The sequence below is a fragment of the Cyclopterus lumpus genome, chromosome 17 (assembly GCF_009769545.1).
Source record: "Cyclopterus lumpus isolate fCycLum1 chromosome 17, fCycLum1.pri, whole genome shotgun sequence".
Lineage (NCBI taxonomy): Eukaryota > Metazoa > Chordata > Actinopteri > Perciformes > Cyclopteridae > Cyclopterus > Cyclopterus lumpus.
This window is the reverse complement of record NC_046982.1, coordinates 2228481-2251286: the sequence shown is the minus strand read 5'-3', so window position 1 is coordinate 2251286 and position 22806 is coordinate 2228481. Positions and strand designations below refer to the sequence as shown.

Here is a 22806-nt window from a genome sequence, read left to right as displayed (position 1 = left end):
ATAGTATAGTATCCAACAACCCCCATTATTTTCAGACCATTTGATAAATCAAAAACTTATTTTCATGGTAAAAGATTTAATTTGGGGTCAGAATTACAACACAAGAGATCATATTACTTCTGTAGCAGCTTCTCTGTACTGGCTCCCTGTAAAATCAAGAATCACATTTAAAATCCTTCTCACATTAATTGGCCTTAATTGGTGATTCAACATCATATCTTAAGGAGCTTGTAGTACCATATTACCCCACTAAATGCGTGGCTACTTTTGGTTCCTCTTAAAAAGTAGAATGGGAGCCAGAGCTTTCAGTTATCAAGTTCCTCTTTTATGGAACCAGCTTCCACTTTCAGTCCGGGGGCAGACACAGTCACATCATTTAAGAATAGACTTAAGACTTTCCTCTTTAACAGCACTTATAGTTAGGGCTGAATCAGGTTTGCCCTGGTCCAGCCCCTAGATATGCTGCTATAGGCCTAGGCTGCTGGGGGATATCTTAGGATACACTGAGCTCTCTCCTTTTCTCTATTGCCTTCTGAATGAATTCATGTCCCATTAATGTACATTACTAACTCTACTTCTTCCCCGGAGTCTTTGTGCTTTCTCGCCTCTCAGGTTTCCATGGACCGTGGCTGTGTCTGGAGCCAGTGTCCTCGCGGCAGGACCCTGCTGATGCCCTTCTGATGCCCACTCTTCTCTATTTCCTTTTGTATGAATTCATTCTTCTTCTTTCTCTCCTCACACGTTGACATGGATTGTGGTTTTATCTGGACCATGGTCCTGCCCGACACCTCCTGCTATTTTCATTATTATTATTAGTTGCATTGCAATTAGCATTGCCAATCGGATTGCTGCTTTTATTGTCATCATTTTTTGACTATATATGATGTCATTTTTTGATAGCTTTTTTTTTCATCATGCCTATTACTCTGATTACAGTATATGAATCATTTCTGTCATATTCATTGAATGTGTTGTAACTCTGTAACGCTGTTCATCTGTACACATGACATCTATTGCTTCTGTCCATTCGGGGAGTGGGATCCTCCTCTGTTGCTCTCCTGAAGGTTTCTTCCATTTTTTCCCTGTAAAGGTTTTTTGGTATTTTTTCCTGATCCGATGTGGACGGAGGAGGTTCCTATCGCAGCTCCTGGCGCCCCTCCCTCTGTTCCCCAATACTCCGACCACAGCAATACTCCGACCACAACAAACGCCGGCACCCTTCCCAACTCACAGGGGGTCCCTCAAACATCCAGGCAGGAGTGTTGAAGGTGCGGGCAGCCCGGACACGTCCGGAGGGAGTGTCCGCTGATGGAAGTGGGCCAGGTGATCCGGGTTGCTGGCTTTTCTGGCTGTACACAGTCTATGATCCACCACAGCCTAGTTCGGCCCGGAGCATTGGTGGAGGCATTGTGGGTAAAAATTAGGTGTGTGCATGGGGATTAAATTAGATTAGATTAGAAAACTTTATTAATCCCCAGTGGGGAAACTCATTTGCCACCAAAAATGCATACAGACAACAACAGACACAGTACACAGAGAACAACAGACAAGAAACACATTACAAGAAACAAACAAAACCAGAAGATGCCCCATAAGTATGACGCAAGGTTGTCCGATACTGCAGACGGGGAGGAGGATCAGGCTGACTGGCCAGGGCACCCAGTTCATGTCAAGAACACTGAGAGAACGTTATGGGTTACTGGGCATTAAATCTATTCGGACCAGTGTGTACCACCCACAGACCGACGGTGTGTTGAGCATCTGAGTAAGATTTTAAAGTCCATGATCTGTAAATATATTAATGAAGATGAACGTAATTTGGATAAATGGTTTGATTCTCTGTTGTTTGCAGTGTGGGAGGTTCCCCAGGCCTCCACGGGATTTTCTCCCTTTGAACAGTTGTTCGACAGGACTCCGCGGGGGGTGCTCGACCTCATTAAAGAAAACTGTGAGGCGGGGCCGAGCACCAGTTAAAGTGATTTCCAATACTTCCTGGACCTGCAGGCACAGCTCCACACACTGGGTATGATGTCACGTGAGAATTTGCTCCAGGCCTAGGAGCCTCAACAACGGCTGTACAATAGAGGGGCCAGGCTGGGGCAATTCACACCGGGAGAGAAGGTACTTGGATTGCTTCCTTCTTCCAGCTCTAAACTTCTTGCCAAATGGCAAGAGCCCTTTGTGGTCACACGGCGAGTGGGGGATGTTGAATATGAGGTGGTGCGTTCTGTTACAGTGATTTTGGGCTATACAAAATAAAATGAATTGAATTGAATAAAGACTCCATTAAACATTTTCTCGTGGTTAGACCTCTGAACCATCCATTCAGCTGAAGTATTCCAAGTGTCTGTTCAATAAATACTTAAAGACATTTAAAAGTTTTCACATCACGTTTGTTTCTCTAACGGAAATTAAAATGGTTTATTTCCACCACATTGTTTTTTTTAGTTATAAGCACTGTATTCCATTTTAACTACACAGACAACCTTCATACCACTGTCTCACAAATCAACAGAAATGGCTGATGGTGCTGTAGAGCCTAAAATGGACAAACTAATGAGTTCAGTCTAAATGCCAACGATCGAGCCCTAACTTCAGGTCACTGCTGTGACTGATGCTGTTTACAGAGCTATATGGCATTTTACATGGTTTTACCTGGAGGCTCAAACACGCACACATCCACATCTATGAAATACATTCACAGCAGAGGTGACACATCAGTGGTGCAGAAACCCTACAAAAGTGACTATCCATGTCTCTTTCTTTAGTTATGAATTTAAACTCAGACTAGATGCCAACTGCTTTTATTTGAAGATAAGCATAAGTAAAATAATTATTCTCTAGCTCCATGGCTGTTTTATTTTAGTTTACTATTGTTAGTTTGGATTAGTTGATGAGCTTCCTAATCTCCTTTTTTAGCAACAGCTGAATGAAGCTGGGTGCAGCTATGAACTAGAAATACCACTAAAACTAGTAAATCAGTTCAATGGACAAATGTTTTCAATAGTTATACAGAAAGACCTATGTGATAAATATACCAGAGAAAACGTAAATTGACATCCCTGTGCTTTTTTATATTTTTGTACTTATTTAATGATTGTCACAAAAGTTCACAATCTCATCCATAGGAGAGAAGGAAGGATATTTGTACTATTTGATCTTCCTTCTGGCATTCATGCATATCTGTAACAGTTCAGCTCCACACCTTCTTTCTGTTAATAGTTGTTTTCATTAGATCTGTTTGTCTATTAACTCTCTTGTCATTTCAGACCCGGTCATTCACAGCTGATCATCCTTCATTCCCTTCACCTGGTTCTCACGCCCATCTCACCTGCAGCCCATTCCCTCGTTAGTCACTCACTACTTAGGTTCCCTCACTTGCACTTGTCCTCTGCCAGATGGTCTTGTGTTTTGAGACCAAGTTCTCCAGCGTTCCATAGTCTGTGTCCCTGTTTCTGTCTGTTCTGTTCTTGCCGTTACTCCAGTAAAGGATTATTATTTGCTTACTCTGTTTTGTCCATTGTGCTTGGGTCCCTGGTCTTCGATCCGTGACAATATCTAAATTGGGTGATCGTGAATTCAAACTTTGTTTTCGGAAATGATGGCATATTCTTTGAATAGAATAGCTGCATATAAAACAAGATGAGCTATTTTTTGTTTTTTTACAGTTTCAGTAACATGACATTCAACTAAATAAGAACATCTGTATATGACTGCTAGAGATTGGTTTGTAAGTTTATAACAGAAAGTCTGTGTTATGCTATCCAGTTGATTTATGAGGCATGTATTTTCCAGTATTCTGGAGCCTGACCTATACTAGGACCGAAAAATCAAGATATCTCCTGCCTCAGAATTGGCTGCAAAGTAATCGCTCTAAGTAATTACTCTGTCAATGTACGTTCACTAAAAGTGCTCAGGTTGTTACGATAAGTGTCTGACAACATTATTGAGGGACCAGATGAAGCGAAAAGTAAAAGAAAAGGTTTTGTTTCTCTGTATGGTTATTTCTATAATATTGTTTGATTCTTGTGATAACAATCTGATCCTGTCCGTGGCACAATCAAGCACTGACATAGTATGTGTAACGTTACATTGACACCGCACAATTGTCTGCAGCGATCTCCATCAATACTGAAACTATTTCATAAATTGTTCCTTGAACTAAAAAACATGGAAAAACCTAAACTGAAAGACCGAAAAATATCTCTCTCTCACCCTGACATTTGAAGTTGTCTTAGGGCTGTGCTGTCTGTAATGAGGACATGGTCACTCAGTGATTGGATGGAAAATGGCTTTTTAACAAAGTTAAAGTTCAGACAATGGATCCTTACTTTTGTTACATTTCCCCTCCTTGTAACGGTGAGCCACAGACAGAGACGTTGTACGGAGCGGTAAGAAGAAAGGTGTTGGGATTGCAATATATGGGAACAAGAAGTGGTGCAATCCCGGCCATGTTTGTGTGAAAGAAAGTTTCTGTAGCCCGAATAATGAACTTCTAGCTGTGTGGTTGTACTATTTACCGAGGGAGTTCTTCTCCGCCATTGTTGTCGCTGTGTACGTTCCTCCATCCACTCCACTGTGTCGAAACTGCAGATTCAGCAGCCTGGTGAATTTTTTTACATTTACTGGAGACTTTAACCACACCACACTGGATAGAGCACCTCCAACTTTTCACCAGTATGTTAACTGCCCCACAAGGAACAATACAACTCTGGACCTACTTTATGCTAATGCATGGATGCATACAGCGCTACTGCCTGTAGCACTGTATGCATCCAGTGCATCCAGTGTGCAGTTATGCACATTCCAGTCGATGGACTGGAATGTGCATAACTGCATATATTACATTCTGTGAACAGTCCACCATACCATCCAAAAATATAAACTGCTTCCCCAACCACAAGTTCATAGCTCTCATCTGTCTCCTCTATAAACCACTACTGCCAAACACCTCTGCTGCCTCCCCCCTCTGTCCTCTATGGTGAGCTGCATGGACACGCTCGGCTTCTGCCAATCGGCATGTAGCTCCGTCACTACGAGCTAAACACTCAATAAAGTCACGACTGTTTGCTGTCCTGGCTCCTCAATGGTGGAATGAGCTCCCCATTGACATCAGGACAGCAGAAAGTCTCTACATCTTCCGTTGCAAACTACAAACACATCTTTTTCGACTATACCTTGAATAGGGAAGGTAGCGCCATAGTAGCACTTTAGTGGCACTTAAAAAAATAATTATTATATTAATTATATTTTTAAATTATACAAATTGTCAATATTCGTGTTTTGGAGATATGGAATATACCCAGTAGTATTTTTAAAATACGATATCTGCGCAAAATATATGCTTTTCCTACACTTCCTCTCTTCCTGTCTGCATGTCTCAGCTGTGCTGGGGCCGAATCGCTCTGGCCCAAAAGAGACGGGTCTAAGAAGCAGTTTAGCCAATTACTGATTAAAGATATAAATGAGTGATACACAATTTAGCCAATCCACGTCCTAAAATAGGTTAAGCTTTTGGCCAAAGTCAGGCGCGATCTCATCAGGCGCCTTTTTTTTTTTACATGACGGCCAGCGAGAGCGCGAGCAGACCCGACCAAGAAGACCCGCCCGGTAAAATCAACGGGGACAGATCCAGCATGGACAGTTACGGGAGTAAGGGACATGAAGCACTTGTTGGAAGAATTAAGAAAACATGAGAACACCAGGACACACATGGATAGCTCCTCAAGCAGCCATATTGGGCAAAGTGAACGTCACTACCAGCTAGACCACGGACACAGGATTGAGGTGAAGAAACCCATGAGGAGGTGGATAAAAACAGGCACACTTAACAAGGTTCATAGGGGCATCTTAATATATAAACATGTTCTATTTTATATATGTGATTTATATTATATTATATTATATATGACATATATATATATATATATATATATACTGAATTATATGAATGAGATGTTCTTATTATGTCAGTGTTGGAATAAATGTTAAATATTTAACTACAAAGTAGAAATGCGTGTTTGATTTTTTATTTATTTTTTGCATTGAATCATACGGGGATGTTTGCTAAAATTGATTGGATGGCCCTACCAAAAACATATTCTACCAGCTGCCACTGACCTGAACCCTTATCTGTTTCACCTTTTTCCTGCACAATTCCATTCCACCAATAAAAGTACAGTCCATTGCTCACTTACATGGTATACTATTCTTATATAACTGGATTGTAGTCATTGGGCCCATTCTATGTTGCCTCATATTCACCCACGTGTCAGTGTGTAGCTTAAATGCTCTTGGTGGATCCTCCAGCTGTGGCAAAGAACAACAAGCAATCCATAGTCACAAACACATTCCCTCAGGTGGTTGTGATCTGCGTGATTAGGAGTCAATCTACTCTCAAACTGAACAGAGCTGGATATCACTGACTGATACTCCCATAGCCTGTAGGGACAAAGAATGCCTCTATGGGAGAAGTAGCCGGTAAGAGTGGCAAATTTAATAAGAACTGATGTACTGTGTGTTGAAGATCACTGCCACCACCAGCTTGGTTAGTGCGAGCGTTAGCTACGTCACGAGGATCCGTAGCCTGGATTCACGTGTGGCGATAGTCCATTGGTGGTTGATAAATATCATTGTTGTACAGGTATCGGTTTCTCTATCGTTGATTGTCCGGTGACTGTTTCTAGTGTTTTCTATTCACATGATGGTGGAGCACAGCTGGGATTTAACAGTATGTGGTGAATATAGAATATGTTTAGACAGAATGGCACTGGTGCTTGATCTCTTAAATGGAAAGGAGTGCTTTTGCTTGTATATTGAAATGTGGGTTTTGTCTGTATTTCTATTTAAAGGTTTTTCACCTTGAATAAATGGAGCTTGCTGAAATGGAGCTTGCTTGAATGAACGTAATGACTAAAATTGCTTGATAGGCTGAACCTACCAAAATAAAAGGAAAAAGTAGTTTGAGTGGACTCCAGTTAAAATCTGCAGGTAGATGGATCAATCTGTCAAGTGGGGAAACTGCACATGGTTAAAAACAAACTTGACAGTGGGTCTCCCTTTTTATGGGAGACACATGGGCTTTATGAGCCAATATGTAGCAAGACCATGGCAACATCTTTATATCACTGATATTTGCATTGATTGATTATGAAAAAGAGCTTGAAATAAAACATGAAAAAAGAGGAAAGGAGAACGGCTGGGGTGTGCTACTACTGGTTTCCATGTGAAAATGCTGTTATTGCCTCGTGTGTGTGTGTGTGTGTGTGTGTGTGTGTGTGGACAAGGACACAGAGCCTGGCAGCGACTGCTGGACAGAAACAAGACAGCCATGAGAAATATCATTTCTGCTTGCTGAACATCACACATGTAGCCTGCAGTTCTTCTTAGAATCACTGACTATTTCAAACCTCTGAGGAAAGTATTCAGTCCTCTGTTTCTTCTGAGTTGAGCAGCAAATCAGATGGGAAATTTACTATGTAATAATTTAGCAATGAATATTGGTAAACAATCATCTGTTAATATTTTTTAAAGTACTACATTTATTTTTTAGGTCTGTAGTTTAACGACAGTAAAGTGGTGCCATATGCTAATAGAAATAGGGGTGTTTTTTAGCAGAAATCTGGCTCAATCAGTGTCCTGCTCCCGGCAGCTTCAGATGTGATTGAGCCGACACAGGTAGTTTTCAATTCAATTCAGTTTATTTTGTATAGCCTAAAATCAGATATTACAAATTTACCTCAGAGGGCTTTACAATCTGTACACACACAACGATAATTAGTAGGCATGGACCACGATCCAAAACTCCACAATCCATGAAAAGGAAGGAAGAGAGGAGAGGGGGGGCATCAGCAGGGCTATGGCAGGAGGTAGGAGGCCGGCCCAACAGGCAGGAGGCATTGCAAAAGAGGCCGGACCAATGAGGCCTGGAGAGTGAGGGGAGAGGAGCTCAGTGTATTCTAAAATGTATAAGCCTATAGCAGCATATCTAAGGGATGGACCAGGGCAAACCTGATTCAGCACTAACTATAAGCGCTATTAAAGAGGAAAGTCTTAGGTCTACTCTTAAATGTGGTGACTGTGTTGGCCCCCCATACTGAAAGTGGAAGCTGGTTCCTAAAAAGAGCTTGATAACTGAAGGCTCTGGCTCCCATCCTACTTTTTAGGACTCTAGGAACCACAAGTAGCCCCGCATTTAGTGAGCACAGCTCTCTAGTGGGGCAATATGGTACTACAAGTTCCTTAAGATATGATTGTCCATCACCAATCAAGGCTTTGTAGGCGAGGAGAAGAATTTTAAATGTGATTCTTGATTTTACAGGGAGCCAGTGCAGAACAGCTAATACAGGAGTAATGTGTTCTGAGAGTCCACAAGCTGCATCATTCTGGATCAACTGGAGAGCTAAAGATGTGCCTGATTTTTTAAATGTTATGTAGATGAAAAAATGCAGTCCTTGAGATTTGCTTCACGTGGGAATTAAAGGACAAGTCCCAATCAAAGATAACGTTGAGATTCTTTATGTTGGTGTTGGCTGCCAGGGCAATGCCATCTACAGAAACCACATCAACAGATAATTGATCTCTGAGGTGTTCAGGGCCGAGTAAAATAACTTCAGTTTTGTCTGAGTTTAACATCAGGAAGTTGCAGGTCATCCATGTTTTTATGTCTCCAACTTAGTGCGGTACCTGCATTACCAATCAACAGATCCAGTCTCTGTAATAGGATGTCAAGGTCAATGGTGTCGAACGCAGCACTAAGGTCTAATAATACCTTACACATACGAGATGAGTCCTTTATCTGATGCAATTAGGAGGTAATTTGTAATTTTCACCAGTGCTGTCTCTGTGCTGTGGTGTTTTCTAAATCCTGACTTAAACTCCTCAAATAAACTATTATGATGCAGAAAGTCACACAGCTGATTTGCAACTAGAGAGGAAGGGAAGGTTAGAGATCAGTCTGTAGTTAGCCAACACCTCTGGATTAAAAGTGGGTTTCTTTAGTAGAGGTTTAATTACAGCTACTTTGAAGGAATGTGGTACATGGCCTGTTAGCAAATACACATTGACAATATACAACAGAGAGGTGCCAATTAAAGGCAAAACGTCTTTAAGCAGCCTCGTCGGGATGGATAGGCCCCTGTTGGTTTAATACAACAATCGTGCCTCATGAGAAGGTTAGCCTGCAATAACATCAGTCAAGCAAAGAACGAAACAGGGGTTTAATGGACAGATCCAATCCAATCACATGCCACATTTTTTTGTGCCTTTTCCAACACGTGGTAAATAATTATTTTCTTTCTCTTTCGGCAGAGAGAACAATGTTAATGTTCAATTTCAAATTATTTTTGCTAATTTAAAATACATTCTGTGACCGTTTATTGAATTTGGCCTTTTTGCAATACTATCATATTCAAGGTTGTGTTGGACCCACTGAAAGCAGGTCAGTTTTTCTTTTTCCTCCTAATCCCATTGGGTTCTGCATGACAAGTTTGTAAAAGCACATGGTACAATTTATTGGCCATCCAACTGTTTGCCTTTTTCTCTCCCCTTTCTGCCTTCCTCTTCCCTCCAGCGTTTGAAGTAGCGAGCACGGAGAGATTAGCTTCACTTCATTGTCAAAGGGCAGAATGTGATGATACGAGAGGGAATGTAACTAATCAGCAGAGGCTGTAATCCACAGGGACAAGACAGGCCAATTCTGATGGACTCCAACTCCCAGCTCAGGAATGTATGACAGGACAGAAAAACTGTAAGCACCAACCAGGGGAAATCTAACACACATACTGTATGTGTCTGTGAACTTGTGTTCCTCATGTTGTGGGGACAAAATTATCTTCACACAGTCACACCATTAGAACTCAACGCCATACAAGGATGAAGTAATCTCTCTAATAATACTTTTTTTAAATAAGTGTCTGTTTAGTCACTATTGCCGAAATGAGGGAACATAATTGTGATTAATCACACTGATGAAAGTATTGCAATATTTATTAATTTTTAGAATTACAAACTGTAGTCTGTAGCAAGAAAAATGCTGTATTCAGTAACTACTAAGCAAACCAAACATTTCCTACCGCACAGCTTCATATTTAAAACAATTTACTGGTGAAATGGAAGTTGAATTCTATATTGAAGTAGTCACCGGGAATGCAATGTGTTTGTCAGAGAGCTTGACATTGACCCTTATTGTTATCATTTTGTTAATCAAATCTGAGTCTACAAAACAAGATGGCCATTTGATAAATATGTCAGGGAGTACTGGAATAGTCAGGAGCAGCCACAGTGAGGTGTTAGTAGAGGGCTGAGGAGCCAGGAAACCAACTACTTTCACATTAACTGTTCGCATGCTCATGTTGTGTACAGCATAAAATCACAGCACATTTTTGGGAAAAATTGACCATGATATGGGAATTAATAATGTTGTTCTTAATTCCAAAGTTTGCCAAAGAAAGGGAACAATTTGGAGAAATTGCTCCTCAAGAGGGAGGGATTCTGGATTTCTAAACGGAGCACTTTAATCCAAAGAGGGTAAATGGGGAATTTGATTTGAAGCCATTTCTGTAGATTCGATTGGATTATATTTGTTCTTCATGAATAGGATTTGTGGAAGTATAGTTCATCGATGGATGTGTTGCGTTCAAACATAGTTGGACTTTGTCATTAGTTAAGGTTATTCGTAAATGTTACTCGAGTAAGTTTTGTATACTTGGTCATTTATCTTAAATGACAGAATGACTTGTTTTGTGGAAACGGCATCAGGCACCACCCTGATGAAGGCAAGATAATCGAAAACATTTGGTGAATAAAGCGTAGTGTACTGGAGAGTTGTGCAACATGTTTAATTCTGATGGGTTTGCTGGTTACTGCAATCTATCCACAACTCCCTTTGAACAAACCCTCCTCTCTAAGACTGTTTTCGAGTGTGGTTATTCAGAACAGGAATAAAAACTTTTGCTTTTGAGGATGTTTGATGATAGGGTGCACAAACTTGTTTTGGATTTTGTCTTCAGAGAATTTAAATGTATGTATAAATAACTACAAAAGGAAGTAACACATTGATCTCCGAGGAGTCAAAGGTTGGAAGGAAACTATTACAATTTTCAGTTATGTGACTATCTTTTAAGTAACCTTTACATCGACTTCTATCAGCAAATAAGTCATTGCTACAACACTGACAAGTTGTCATTACTTTCATGTCCTCCCACCCTCCCCCTCACTGCCCAACAGTGGCATGCGCTGGATGAAAATAATGAGGTCTCTTTTTCCCAGAAGACAGGAGTACAGGCTGACTGGAACACAGATAGTATATGACTTGGCAAGAAACCTTTTTGGCCTTCATCACTGAATTGGGCTGTCATTCTAATGGATGTACACTCATAGCAATGATCTCCATCCTCAGGCAGCTAAAATGGAGGGGGTTGGTGCTAGAGGGGAACTCTAGAACTGCAGTGTATTGCGAGTGTTTGACCCCAAAGATGTTTGGGCTATAAACTACCTGCACACTTATTATTTTATTGTAATATGGGATAGTGCAAGATGAACTCATTGCCCGTTTAATGTCCTGAATGGATAAATACTTTTTTCAATGTGGGTTAATTTGACATAATTCTATTTTTACTAAGCAATGTCATAGCTATGGTATCCATTTGTATAGGCAACACAAGCGAACAAGTTTCCAGTTAACATTGCCTATAGTTTCTGAAAAAGATTATTTGGGGGAAAAACTAAAGTAAAAGCACTAAAAATGACCTTAACAATTGTCCATTGCACTGCAGTGAGCTGAATCTCACTGCTGGTTTAAGTCTAATTTATCAGAGCGATCTCAGTTTGTGAGATGTAAACTGTAGTATGAAACCTCAATGACCACCAATGTTAGTCACAGAATTCCACAAGGTTCTGTGCGTGGACCAATTTTATTCACCATATATATGCTTCCTTTAGGACATTTATAATAATCCAAGGAAAAACAGAACAGGCAAAACACAAAACAGGATCCAGTGAATTAGGAAAAAAGGGCATATGGGATATATCCAGGGAAGTAGTGCAGGGCAGGACAAAGGGCAAAACAGGGACCATACAATTCATTTCAGCAGACAAACTAACACTGAAACAGGAGACACACAGGGTTTAAATACACTGGAGATGTGCAGGTGAGTGGACACAGGAGGATTCAATCAGGGGCAGGGCAGACAATCATGAAGGCGGGAAAACATACAAAAGCAAACTCAAGACACAAAAGAGGCAGGGACCTTCTAAATACAACAAGAAACATATTAAATAAAAACCCAAGACCCTGACACTATGGCACGTCTGTCCATCCTGATGGAGGGATCCTCCTCTGTTGCTCTCCCAAAAGTGTCTTCCTTTTTTCTCCCTTTTTTTCTTGTCCTGATGTAAGGGGTCCCGGGACAGAGGATGTAGTGTACAGATGGTAAAATCCTTCTGAGGAAAATTTGTGATTTTGGGCTTAAACAATTGAATTGAACAAAAAATCATTTGATATATTTATATATTCTTACCGTACAAGGCACCAGATTTCAACTAAAATATATGGGAGAATTAGGCAGAGATATGCATAATTTCTCAACTTAGCCATATATTTCTGCCATCAAACATGGTAGAAATAACGACTATTTCGGCTTTGTACATGTTGTGGAAGTCCCAGGAAACTACACCCTGTTGTGTCTGGGTTCATAACATCATAGAATACAGCTAGTTGTATTCACTGTTGGATGGTTTACTATATCTGTATGAACCCAAAATACACCATTTTGCTGTGATTTAATTGCAATAAAATAAGTTATGAAAATAAATATAAAAAAGTGTTTTATATTAAACTGGGTCTAGTGCCATATATACACATTTCTTAATATATATTAATGTTTTTATTTTAAATATGTGCAAGGTGCAGGAAGTAGGGTGCCACTGCCATTTATAAATATACCTTGTTAACTGATACCAATGCCAATATCAACATTGTCTGTCATGATAATCCTGCATACAAGCTATTCAGATTGAGATTTTTATGGGGGTGCTCTTCTTTATGTGCAGCAGGCCTAAAGGGACATGTCCAGGCTTGTCTCACACTAAGTAAACTGGTGCCCAGCTCCAGATAGCTCCTGTGTCGCTGAATGTGTGCATTTCTAACTGAAAGATAACATCTTCTGCCTCGATTTATCCATCCGCTACAATATGTTTGATTCATGTTAATGTATATTGAAAGACATTTAAATTTGTGGAAAAAGATCTGGATTTTTTTTTTTTAATTGTCTTAACCAAAAATGTCACAGCCCCTTGCAGTACCTCCGGTTGCGAGCCCCCTGTTGAAGGCTTCTGCTCTGAACTAACCATCTGCCTCCTCCATCCCTACCAGCTAAAGCTCCGGGACCTACAATAGTGAATGTAGTTGATTTGTCACTTGTGACCCAACTGTACCCAGGTAGCCAGAGGACTCGGCCGTGTTGTGGCTGAGTGTCGGCTGACTCGGCTGTGTTCCGGCTAGACGCGGCCAAATGTGAGCCAACTTTGGCCCAGTTCATTTTTGCCATATCTGGCCCAGATGTAGATATTACAGAAACGGGCCTATTCTGGCTGACACATGGCAGCCGGGTTTAACGGCAACCAGCACTGAAACAGGCTCTGGCACGTTGATGGCGGCCCAATCTGGGCCGAATCTGGCATTACAGACGGGGGGGGTGGAGCCCCTCACCAACCGTCCACAGTATTCAATTCAATTCAATTCAGTTTATTTTGTATAGCCCAATATCACAAATTACAAATTTGCCTCAGAGGGCTTTACAATCTGTACACATACGACATCCCTGTCCCAGGACCTCACATCGAATCAGGAAAAACTCCCCAAAAATAACCTTTGACAGGGAAAAAAAAGGGAAGAAACCTTCAGGAGAGCAACAGAGGAGGATCCCTCTCCCCGGATGGACAGAAGCAATAGATGTCATGTGTACAGAATGAACAGCATTTACAAAGTTACATAAACACATTACATGAATATGACAATGTATGAATGGAACTCCAATCCATGAAACAGAAGGAGGTAGAGAGGAGGGGGGGCGGGGCATCAGCAGGGCCAACGCGGGAGGCCGGCTCACCAGGCATCAGACACCTCCAGGTCCAATGGACCCTATGAGACGTGAAGTCACAACGACTCCGGGGAGGAAGCAGAGTTAATAAGGTGCAATGGAGAGATGTAAATTCATCCATAAGGAGAGAGAGAAGATGAGATAGGTGCTCAGTGTATCCTAAAACATCCCCCAGCAGCCTATAAGCCTATAGCATGTGTGGAGACGGGTGTGAGTCAGACCTGGTGTCCTGCAGCACCGGAGCCCCACAAGGAACTGTTCTGGCACCATTCCTCTTCATACAAAAGTTCTCTGACGACTCTGCAATCATCTGCCTCATTTCCGCCGATGACGACAGGGAATACACAGAACTGAACCAGGACTTCATAGGATGGTGCCAGCGGAACCACCTCCAGATCAACTCTGGTAAAACCAAAGAGCAGTTGATGGATTTCCGCCGGGGTAAACGTTCTCCTCCGGAACCAGTGAACATCCAGGGAATGGACATTGAGATTGTGAGATGTCTCACCTGTGTTCACTTTACCAATAAACTGGACTGGACCGATCACACTCATGCACTTTACAAAAAGGGACAGAGCGGACTGTATCTGCTGAGGAGACATGGTCTCGAGGAGTGCTCCCTGCACTCTTAAAGACCTTCTTTGACTCAGCCATCTTCTAGGGAGTGGTCTGCTGGAGCAGCAGCATCTCAACAGCTGACAGGAAGAGACTGTGCTGGGGTGTCAACTGGATATGGTGGAGGTGGTAGGAGACAGGAGGATGATGGCTAAGCTATCATCCCTGAGGGACAACACCTCCCACCCCATGCAGGATACTCTGGCAGCTCTGCACAGCTCCTTCAGGAGAGGTACCGCAAGTCCTTCCTTTCTGCTGCTGTCAGGCTGCATAATCATGCTGAGCTCCCAAAGACCATAAAACACTTTAATCCCTTTAACATTTCAACCTGTGCTATAACGATATGGAGCAGATGAAGACAATACACAACACCCAATACTGATGTATCGAAATAAGGCAGGCTGCAAAAGTGCTTTATAACTCGGGGAGTTACAGAAAATAGCAGTTCTCTCGGCGCAGTTGTGGTCTGTCGGATTGCTTAAGGACAAGCTCTGTTTCACGGAACATAGATGATTTTTGAATTTGTTATATCCTTCAAATAATTTTTGTTATTAAAGTTTTATTCGAATTCGGCTATTTTGTGATCGGTCTTTCTTCAAAGGGACAAGAATCCCTCGACTTATTTGAGACGCAACAGACATCATCAGCGCAGATCAGCTGTGCAGGATAGTGGAGCATGTCTTCAACTTGAGCTTGAGGCTGCGTAAAGTACCACAATTATGGAAGACATCTTGCGTGGTACCAGACCTCGCAGCCCAAGGACTTCAACAGCTTCAGGCCGGACTTTAACATCCCACCTAATGAAGTCTGTGTAGAGGTTGGTCCTTGTACATCTCCGCCCCCTGGTGAGCTCATCTCTGGACCCACTGTGTTGCTCACCTGGAAAAGGCTGGAAGCACTGTGAGAGTCATGTTTGTAGACTTCTCCAGTTCCTTCAACACCATCCAGCCTTTGCTATTGAGGGACGTCAAGCTGGAGCAGACAGGGGTGGACCCCCTCACCAACCGTATACAGTATGTGTGGAGACGGGGGTGAGTCAGACCTGGTGGCAGCACAGGGACCCCACAAGTAACCGTTCTGGCACCATTCCTCTTTACCATATAAACCTGGGACTTCAAACACAAAAGTTCTCTGCCTCATTTCCGCCGATGACAACAGGGAATACAGAGAACTGAACCACTTCATAGGATGGTGCCAGCGGAACCGCTGCCAGATCAACTCTGGTAAAACCAAAGAGCTGGTGGTGGACTTCCTCCAGGGTAAACGCTCTCCTCCGGAACCAATCCAGTGAATGCATTGAGATTGTAAAATATTATAAATACCTGGGTGTTCACAACAATAAACTGGACTGGTCTGACCACACTCATGCACTCTATAAAAAGGTACACAGCAGACTATTTATGCTGAGGAGACTGAGGTCTTCAGGAGTGCAGGGAGCACTTCTTTGACTCTGTGGTAGCATCAGCCATCTTCTATGGAGTGGTCTGCTGGAGCAGCAGCATCTCAACAGCTGACAGGAAGAGACTGAACAAAAAGTAAAGAAGGCCAGCAGTGTGCTGGGGTGTCGCTGGATACAGTGGAGGTGATGGGAGACAGGAGGATGATGATTCATTGTTTACAAATACAAATTGAGATCGATCTGATAAATAGGATTTAAACCAACTTAGTGTGGTACCTAAAATGCCAATCGACTTATCCAGTCTCCGTAATAGGATGTCATGATCAATGGTGTCGAACGCAGCACTAAGGTCTAATAATACCTTACACATACGAGATGAGTCCTTTATCTGATGCAATTAGGAGGTCATTTGTAATTTTCACCAGTGCTGTCTCTGTGCTGTGGTGTTTTCTAAATCCTGACTGAAACTCCTCAAATAAACTATTCTGATGTAGAAAGTCACACAACTGATTTGCGACTACTTTCTCAAGGATCTTAGAGAGGAAGGGAAGGTTAGAGGTCGGTCTGTAGTTAGCCAACACCTCTGGATTAAGAGTGGGCTTTTTCAGGAGAGGTTTAATTACAGCTACTTTGAAGGAATGTGGTACATGGCCTGTTAGCAAAGACACATTAACAATATCCAACAGAGAGGTGCCAATTAAAGGCAACACGTCTTTAAGCAGCCTCGTTGGGATGGGGTCCAAGAGATAGGTAGACGGTTTAGAAATAGAAACCGTTGAGGACAATTGGTCTAGGTTAATGGGAGAAAAGCCATCCAAATATACACCAGGGCATACAGCCGTTTCCAAGGCCACTCCTCTCTTGATGACAGGTCGGCAGTGGTTGAGGGCAAGAGATCATCAATCTTGCCTCTAATAGTTAAAATATTTTCATTAAAGAAATTCATGAAGACATTACTACTGAGGTCTATTGGAATACACGGCTCCACAGAGCTGTGACTCTCTGTCAGCCTGGCTACAGTGCTAAAGAGAACCCTGGGGTTGTTCTTATTTTTCTCTATTACTGATGACTAATAGGCTGCTCTGGCATTACGGAGAGCCTTTTTTTATGTTTTAAGGCTATCTAGCCAAACTAAGCGTGATTCTTCCAGATTGGTGGAACGCCATATACTTTCAAGCTTTCTTGAAGTTTGCTTTAGTTTTTGGGTCTGAGGGTTATACCAGGGAGCAAACCTCCTTTGCCTCACTGTCTTTTTCTGCAGTGGGGCTATCGAGTCTAGTGTCATTCTCAGTGAGCCTGTAGCACTATCGACAATATGATCAATCTGGGACGGACTAAAGTTAGCACAGGAGTCCTCCGTCACATTGAGACGTGGTATTAAATCAAATGCAGAAGGAATCGCTTCTTTAAATGTAGCTACAGCACTGTCAGTTAGACATCAGGTGTAGAAACTTTTGACTAACGGTGTATACTCCGGGAGTATAAACTCAAAGGTTATGAGGTAATGGTCTGACAGAAGAGGGTTCTGTGGGAAGACCTTCAAATGCTCAATGTCAATGCCATATGCAAGAACAAGGTCGAGTGTGTGGCCAAAGCAGTGAGTGGGTTTCTGTACTCTGACAGAAGCCTATCGAGTGCAACAATGAGATAATTGCAGCACTAAGGCAATCATTATCAATATCCACATGAATATTAAAATCTCCTACAATAATAACCTTATCAGTTTTAAGGACTAAACTTGATAAAAACTCTGAAAATTCAGATATAAATTCAGAATATGGACCTGGTGGCCGGTACAGTATAACAAATAGAATTGGCTGTAATGTTTTACAGGTTGGATGTGAAAGACTAAGAACAAGGCTTTCAAATGAGTTGTAGTTTAGTTTAGGTTTAGGATTCATTAATAGGCTTGAGTCAAAGATGGCTGCTACTCCACCTCCTCGGCCGGTGCCTCGAGGAATGTGAGTATTAATATGACTTGGAGGAGTTGATTCATTTAGGCTGACATATTCTTCATGGCTCAGCCAGGTTTCAGTAAGACACAATAAATCAATGTGATTGTCTGATATTAAATCATTTACTAATACAGCTTTAGACGACAGAGATCTAATATTTAGGAGTCCACATTTAATTATCCTGTTTTATTGCACTGTTGCAGTAGTGATGTTAACCTGTATGAGGTTATTTTGTATGACTCCTCTTGGACATCTATTCAAATACACAGGGGAGGTTTAAATATCATTATTGGCCTGAATATATAGTTGTTGCTTGTACCCCATTATTTCGTCCCTAGCTCTTCCTCCTGGCTAAATGCAGAGGTCAAATTTTCTGTATTTACATGTATCTATGTCAGGACGAAAATTAAGTTACGACACCACTGTGGTGGGACTCATCTCCAACAATGATGAGAAACACTACAGACGGGAGGTCCGACATCTGGCTGAGTGGTGCTCGGACAACAACCTGGTCCTTAACATCACCAAGACCAAGGAAGTCATAGTGGACTTCAGGAGATCCAGGAAGACCACACCCTCTCCACTCATAAGTGGGGAGGAGGTGGAGAGTGTGGACAGCATCACATTCCTGGGACCTCACTTGGGCCCTGAACACATCGCACCTGGTGAAGAAAGCCCAGCAGAGGGTCTTCTTCCTGAGGAAGCTAAAACAAGCTGGCCTGCCCCCTGAACTTCTGGTTAACTTCTACAGAAATATGATAGAAAGCATCATCTGCCAGTGCTTTACTGTGTAGTACTCCAGCTGCACAGCAGAGAACAGGCGGGACCTGGCCCGGGTGGTTAGAACCGCATAGAGGATTGTGGGAGTTACCTTCCCTGACCTGGACACCGTGTATGCGGGCCGCCTCCAGAAGAAAGCCAGAAACATCTACAAATACATTACACACCTGGGGCACTCTGTTTGTTCCACTGCCATCAGGAAGAAGATTCAGGACTATTAAAACCCGGACTAACAGGCTGAGGAACAGCTTTTTTCCTAGAGCGGTTTCCTCCATCACCCACCACCCCACCCAGCTCACACCGGACAGTGCTGCGGGGGCACAAAAATAGCCAATAACACAACACTTTTTCACTTTTAAGCCATTGATGCCTGTTTTATGTCTTATTTATTTTTAAATTACTTGTTTTGAATTAGGATGTCGTGTCTTAATGTTTTTATACATGTTTTTACCTGTTACTGCTGTAATGAGTCGCCAACTTAATTTTGTTGTATGTGTTTACAATGACAATAAACATACTTACCTTACCTAAGTTGAAGTTTTGTTTTTTTAAATAACTGTTGATTCAGTTAATGAATAAAGAGAGGGAACAGATGTGTGTGCAACATGCTCCCATGGTAAGCTGGCATACTCTGGTTTTACACACAATACAATTTGATTTTACACATATATAATGAACTGGTAATTTAAGACTTATCCCGATGCAGGAAAAATACTATACAAATCAATTCTTCAGTAAAAAATTAAGCAGTTGTCCTAAATCTTTGTGTTTGTGAATAAATAATGGTTAGAAAAAGAACTATTCTACTGAAACAGCTCAAAATGTAACATTTAATAAATCAAATAAATAATCATTAGTTTATTTATATCACACCATGACCTTATTTAAGGGTGCACAGTTGTAGTGTTTATGTACTTACTCTGAATTCAGCATGTCACCATCATCTAAAATAGTCACTCTGCATTGACCCTCATGATATGTGCTGCATTATTTCAAACATGAATTCATTGTAATTTGTATGTATTGTAATGCATCAACATATGACTTAGACATGTAGCCTCATTATAACGTGTTACAGAAATGTCTTCAAAAATATAATAATTGTCTATTTGTGCAAACACACACACACACACACATTGCTGTAGGCTCTTCTGACTCATGGAGGCACGTGTCTGTAAAAAGCTATATTAGCTGACTGCATCCAGGAGAGCAGGATTATCTTCTTACACCAACGAGGTAAAGCTTGAGCTGTACTGTATATCTCACAGGGTTCCTTTTGTTAGAGCATATGAGAAGAAACAATGTGGGTACGTTGTGCAGACCACCAGATATTGTATTAACAAAGCTCTGTACATTTAGTACTTTATGTGATTATGTGTTTTTATACACCATAAATACATGTTTTCAATACATTTTTTTGCACATTGTATGTATGTCGGCTTTTGAAAATTAAAACATTTCATGGGAAGAAAACGGCTCCTCCGCCCTGAACCTTGCATGGCAATGCTGACATAGAGTTGACCGGTTTGGACTTATCTATGTCATGAAATGTATCTAAAAATAGAATAGATAGAATAGCACTTCCCCTCCCCCCTCTCAGATCCTTGCCCACTTGTAAGCATTTTTCAAATGGAGTTGGAGTTACACTTTAAGGATCCCATAAATTGGGTTAATAGATAATTGTGAAGATAAGCCTTCAATCTCTTCTTTATGCATTCAAGAGAACGCAGGTAATGGATCAGCACACAGCCTCTACACATAAACAACATAGCACTTTAACATTAACATTCAGTAATTCACAGACCACAGCACACACCCGAGAGTATTGCATGATGTCCTGCAAGCCATAACGTTAATAACAGACATACACATATACGCACAAACATCCTATATCTTTTAATGTTCAGTTTGATTGATAGTGGAACTAAGAAACATTTGACCCGTTCAACTTACGGTTTGGTAACCTGTAACTTCTTCCTGAAGCTCTACTCTTTGTGAACTATGTACTTTTGGTCAGAGGTGGTTTTAAGACACTACTTCCTCACTATCTCCTCCAATATCTTCTTTAGAGAAGTTAGGGTAGCATGTCAATCAAAGTTTTGGAGTTGTGACGACTCTGTACTGAGCAGGAAGTATTTCAAACTTCTAACCTCATAAACCTAGTGCTCTGTGTAATACAGACTCTGTAATGGAGGCACTGTGACAAAATTATCCTGAGATGACATTTATTTTACTTGTCCATTGTCATACAGTATACACGACAGTCACAGTCAGACTCTACATGTGAGCACATGTACGTCATATTGTATGAAGCCTATATACATTCCGGTAATGTGATGGGGCTTCATGTAAACGCACATATCAAAGGTTCTGAATTGACCAGAGAAAGTGAAAGTAGCACTGAATGGCAAGAAAGATTCCACTGCTGGACGGACACACTGACACGGAGATAGATCACAGTTCATGCATGAACTCTGCCAGCATGACAGCAACTAATCCAGCCTGGCAGCAGCAGCACTTTAGACATTGAGGTCACACAATACATCCCTCCCTGCTTTTCTAACTGCAGTTTAAGGTAGACTAATTTAAGTATTTGTATGTCAAAAATATGCCTGAATAAAAATACTATGAGACAGAAAGCATGAATAAAAAATGTGTAAATATAATCACGCAGGGTTCATATCATATATGTTCATGGTGAATAAATGAAAAATGAAGAAAAATACTTTCTAGTCTACCAATCACTCTAAGGGCTTTATCCTACAAATTAACATTCACCATTCACACACAGTCATGGTGCCACCTGCTCATCAGAATCTGCAAGAAACGGCTGATCTTCCGATTAGTAGACCCGCTCTACCTCTGAGCCACAGACGCCCCAGTGCAGCTATGAGCAACCCAGTGGGTTAACCATTCACGTCAGCCTCTCTGTTTGAATTCCAAGTCAGATATCACAATTTCTCACAGCAACAATATATCCCACTTTGCAAAAATAACTATAAGTGGCAATAAATCGGTGGCAATTGGCTTTTAAATCCACTATCACTGGCAGGTAGCCCACACCTAAATACAATCCAATAGTATCTCTGGTGAGCTCATTTAAATAGTAGCTTTACAAATGTGTATGTTACTGACAGTATTGTCTTACAGATATAGATATAGAATAACTTGGTTTTCTTTATATGACCCAACACTTTTAGGGACAGGTCTTCTTCTTGTGAACTAAAAAGTCACTCAAACACTATAGGAAGCTCTGAAGCGTTCAGAAGGAATACAGATATTAAACATGCACTATGTCACTTACAACAGATCAGATAGAACATATGAATATAGAGTACAGTAAAAGCCACAAAAGTCCTTCCTTACTGTATGATGTTCAGTGACATTATGGTGCACTGCTTAGGATAATCTAACATACAGCATTATGTGAGATTTCCTGTTTATCTAAAGAACTGGAGAGAGGAAACTTACCTTTGCTGGAGTTATTTCCTATATGCTCAGCAAGTTTGTCCTCCAGGGCTGGAGATTCTTGCCCTAATCCAGTTGAGGAAGCCTGGCTCTGGCTCTGGGCTGGTATAGGTCTCTGGACCAGGTTCCCCTCACTGCCTGCCCTCATCAGTCTCTCTCCAATCCGGAGCATGCATGAGCGATTACCCTGGGGCTCCTTTCTCAAGCTGAGGCTCTTAGAACCCGCTGATCCAGGTCGACCCAGACGTGAGGAGGACTTGGACATCTTCCCTGCTGGGCTGAGCAATGCCAGGTTAGATACTCCAGGGTTTGTTTGGGTCCCTCGTTCGCAAGTCCCTCTTTTCTTCTTCCTTTTCTGCTGTGTGCTTCTCCTTGATCTTTCTCCTCCTACTGCTCTCCTTTCTGTCCCTCTGCTTCTCTTCTGTCTCTCTTTTCTTCCTCTCATGTAAAGAGGGCTGTATTATCCGTCTGCCAGGTTTTGTCACCCAAA

General features: G+C 41.6%; 1 protein-coding gene across 1 annotated transcript in view; it reads right to left on the bottom strand.

The window, feature by feature from the left end:
* Positions 1-22581, bottom strand: part of LOC117746271 (sickle tail protein homolog) — a 96404-nt gene extending 73823 nt beyond the window's left edge. Inside the window, exon 1 of the mRNA XM_034555309.1 lies at positions 22320-22581. Within this exon, the coding sequence (XP_034411200.1) occupies positions 22320-22581 (262 nt within the window). The remainder of the gene's footprint in view (positions 1-22319) is intronic.
* Positions 22582-22806: the final 225 nt, after the last annotated feature.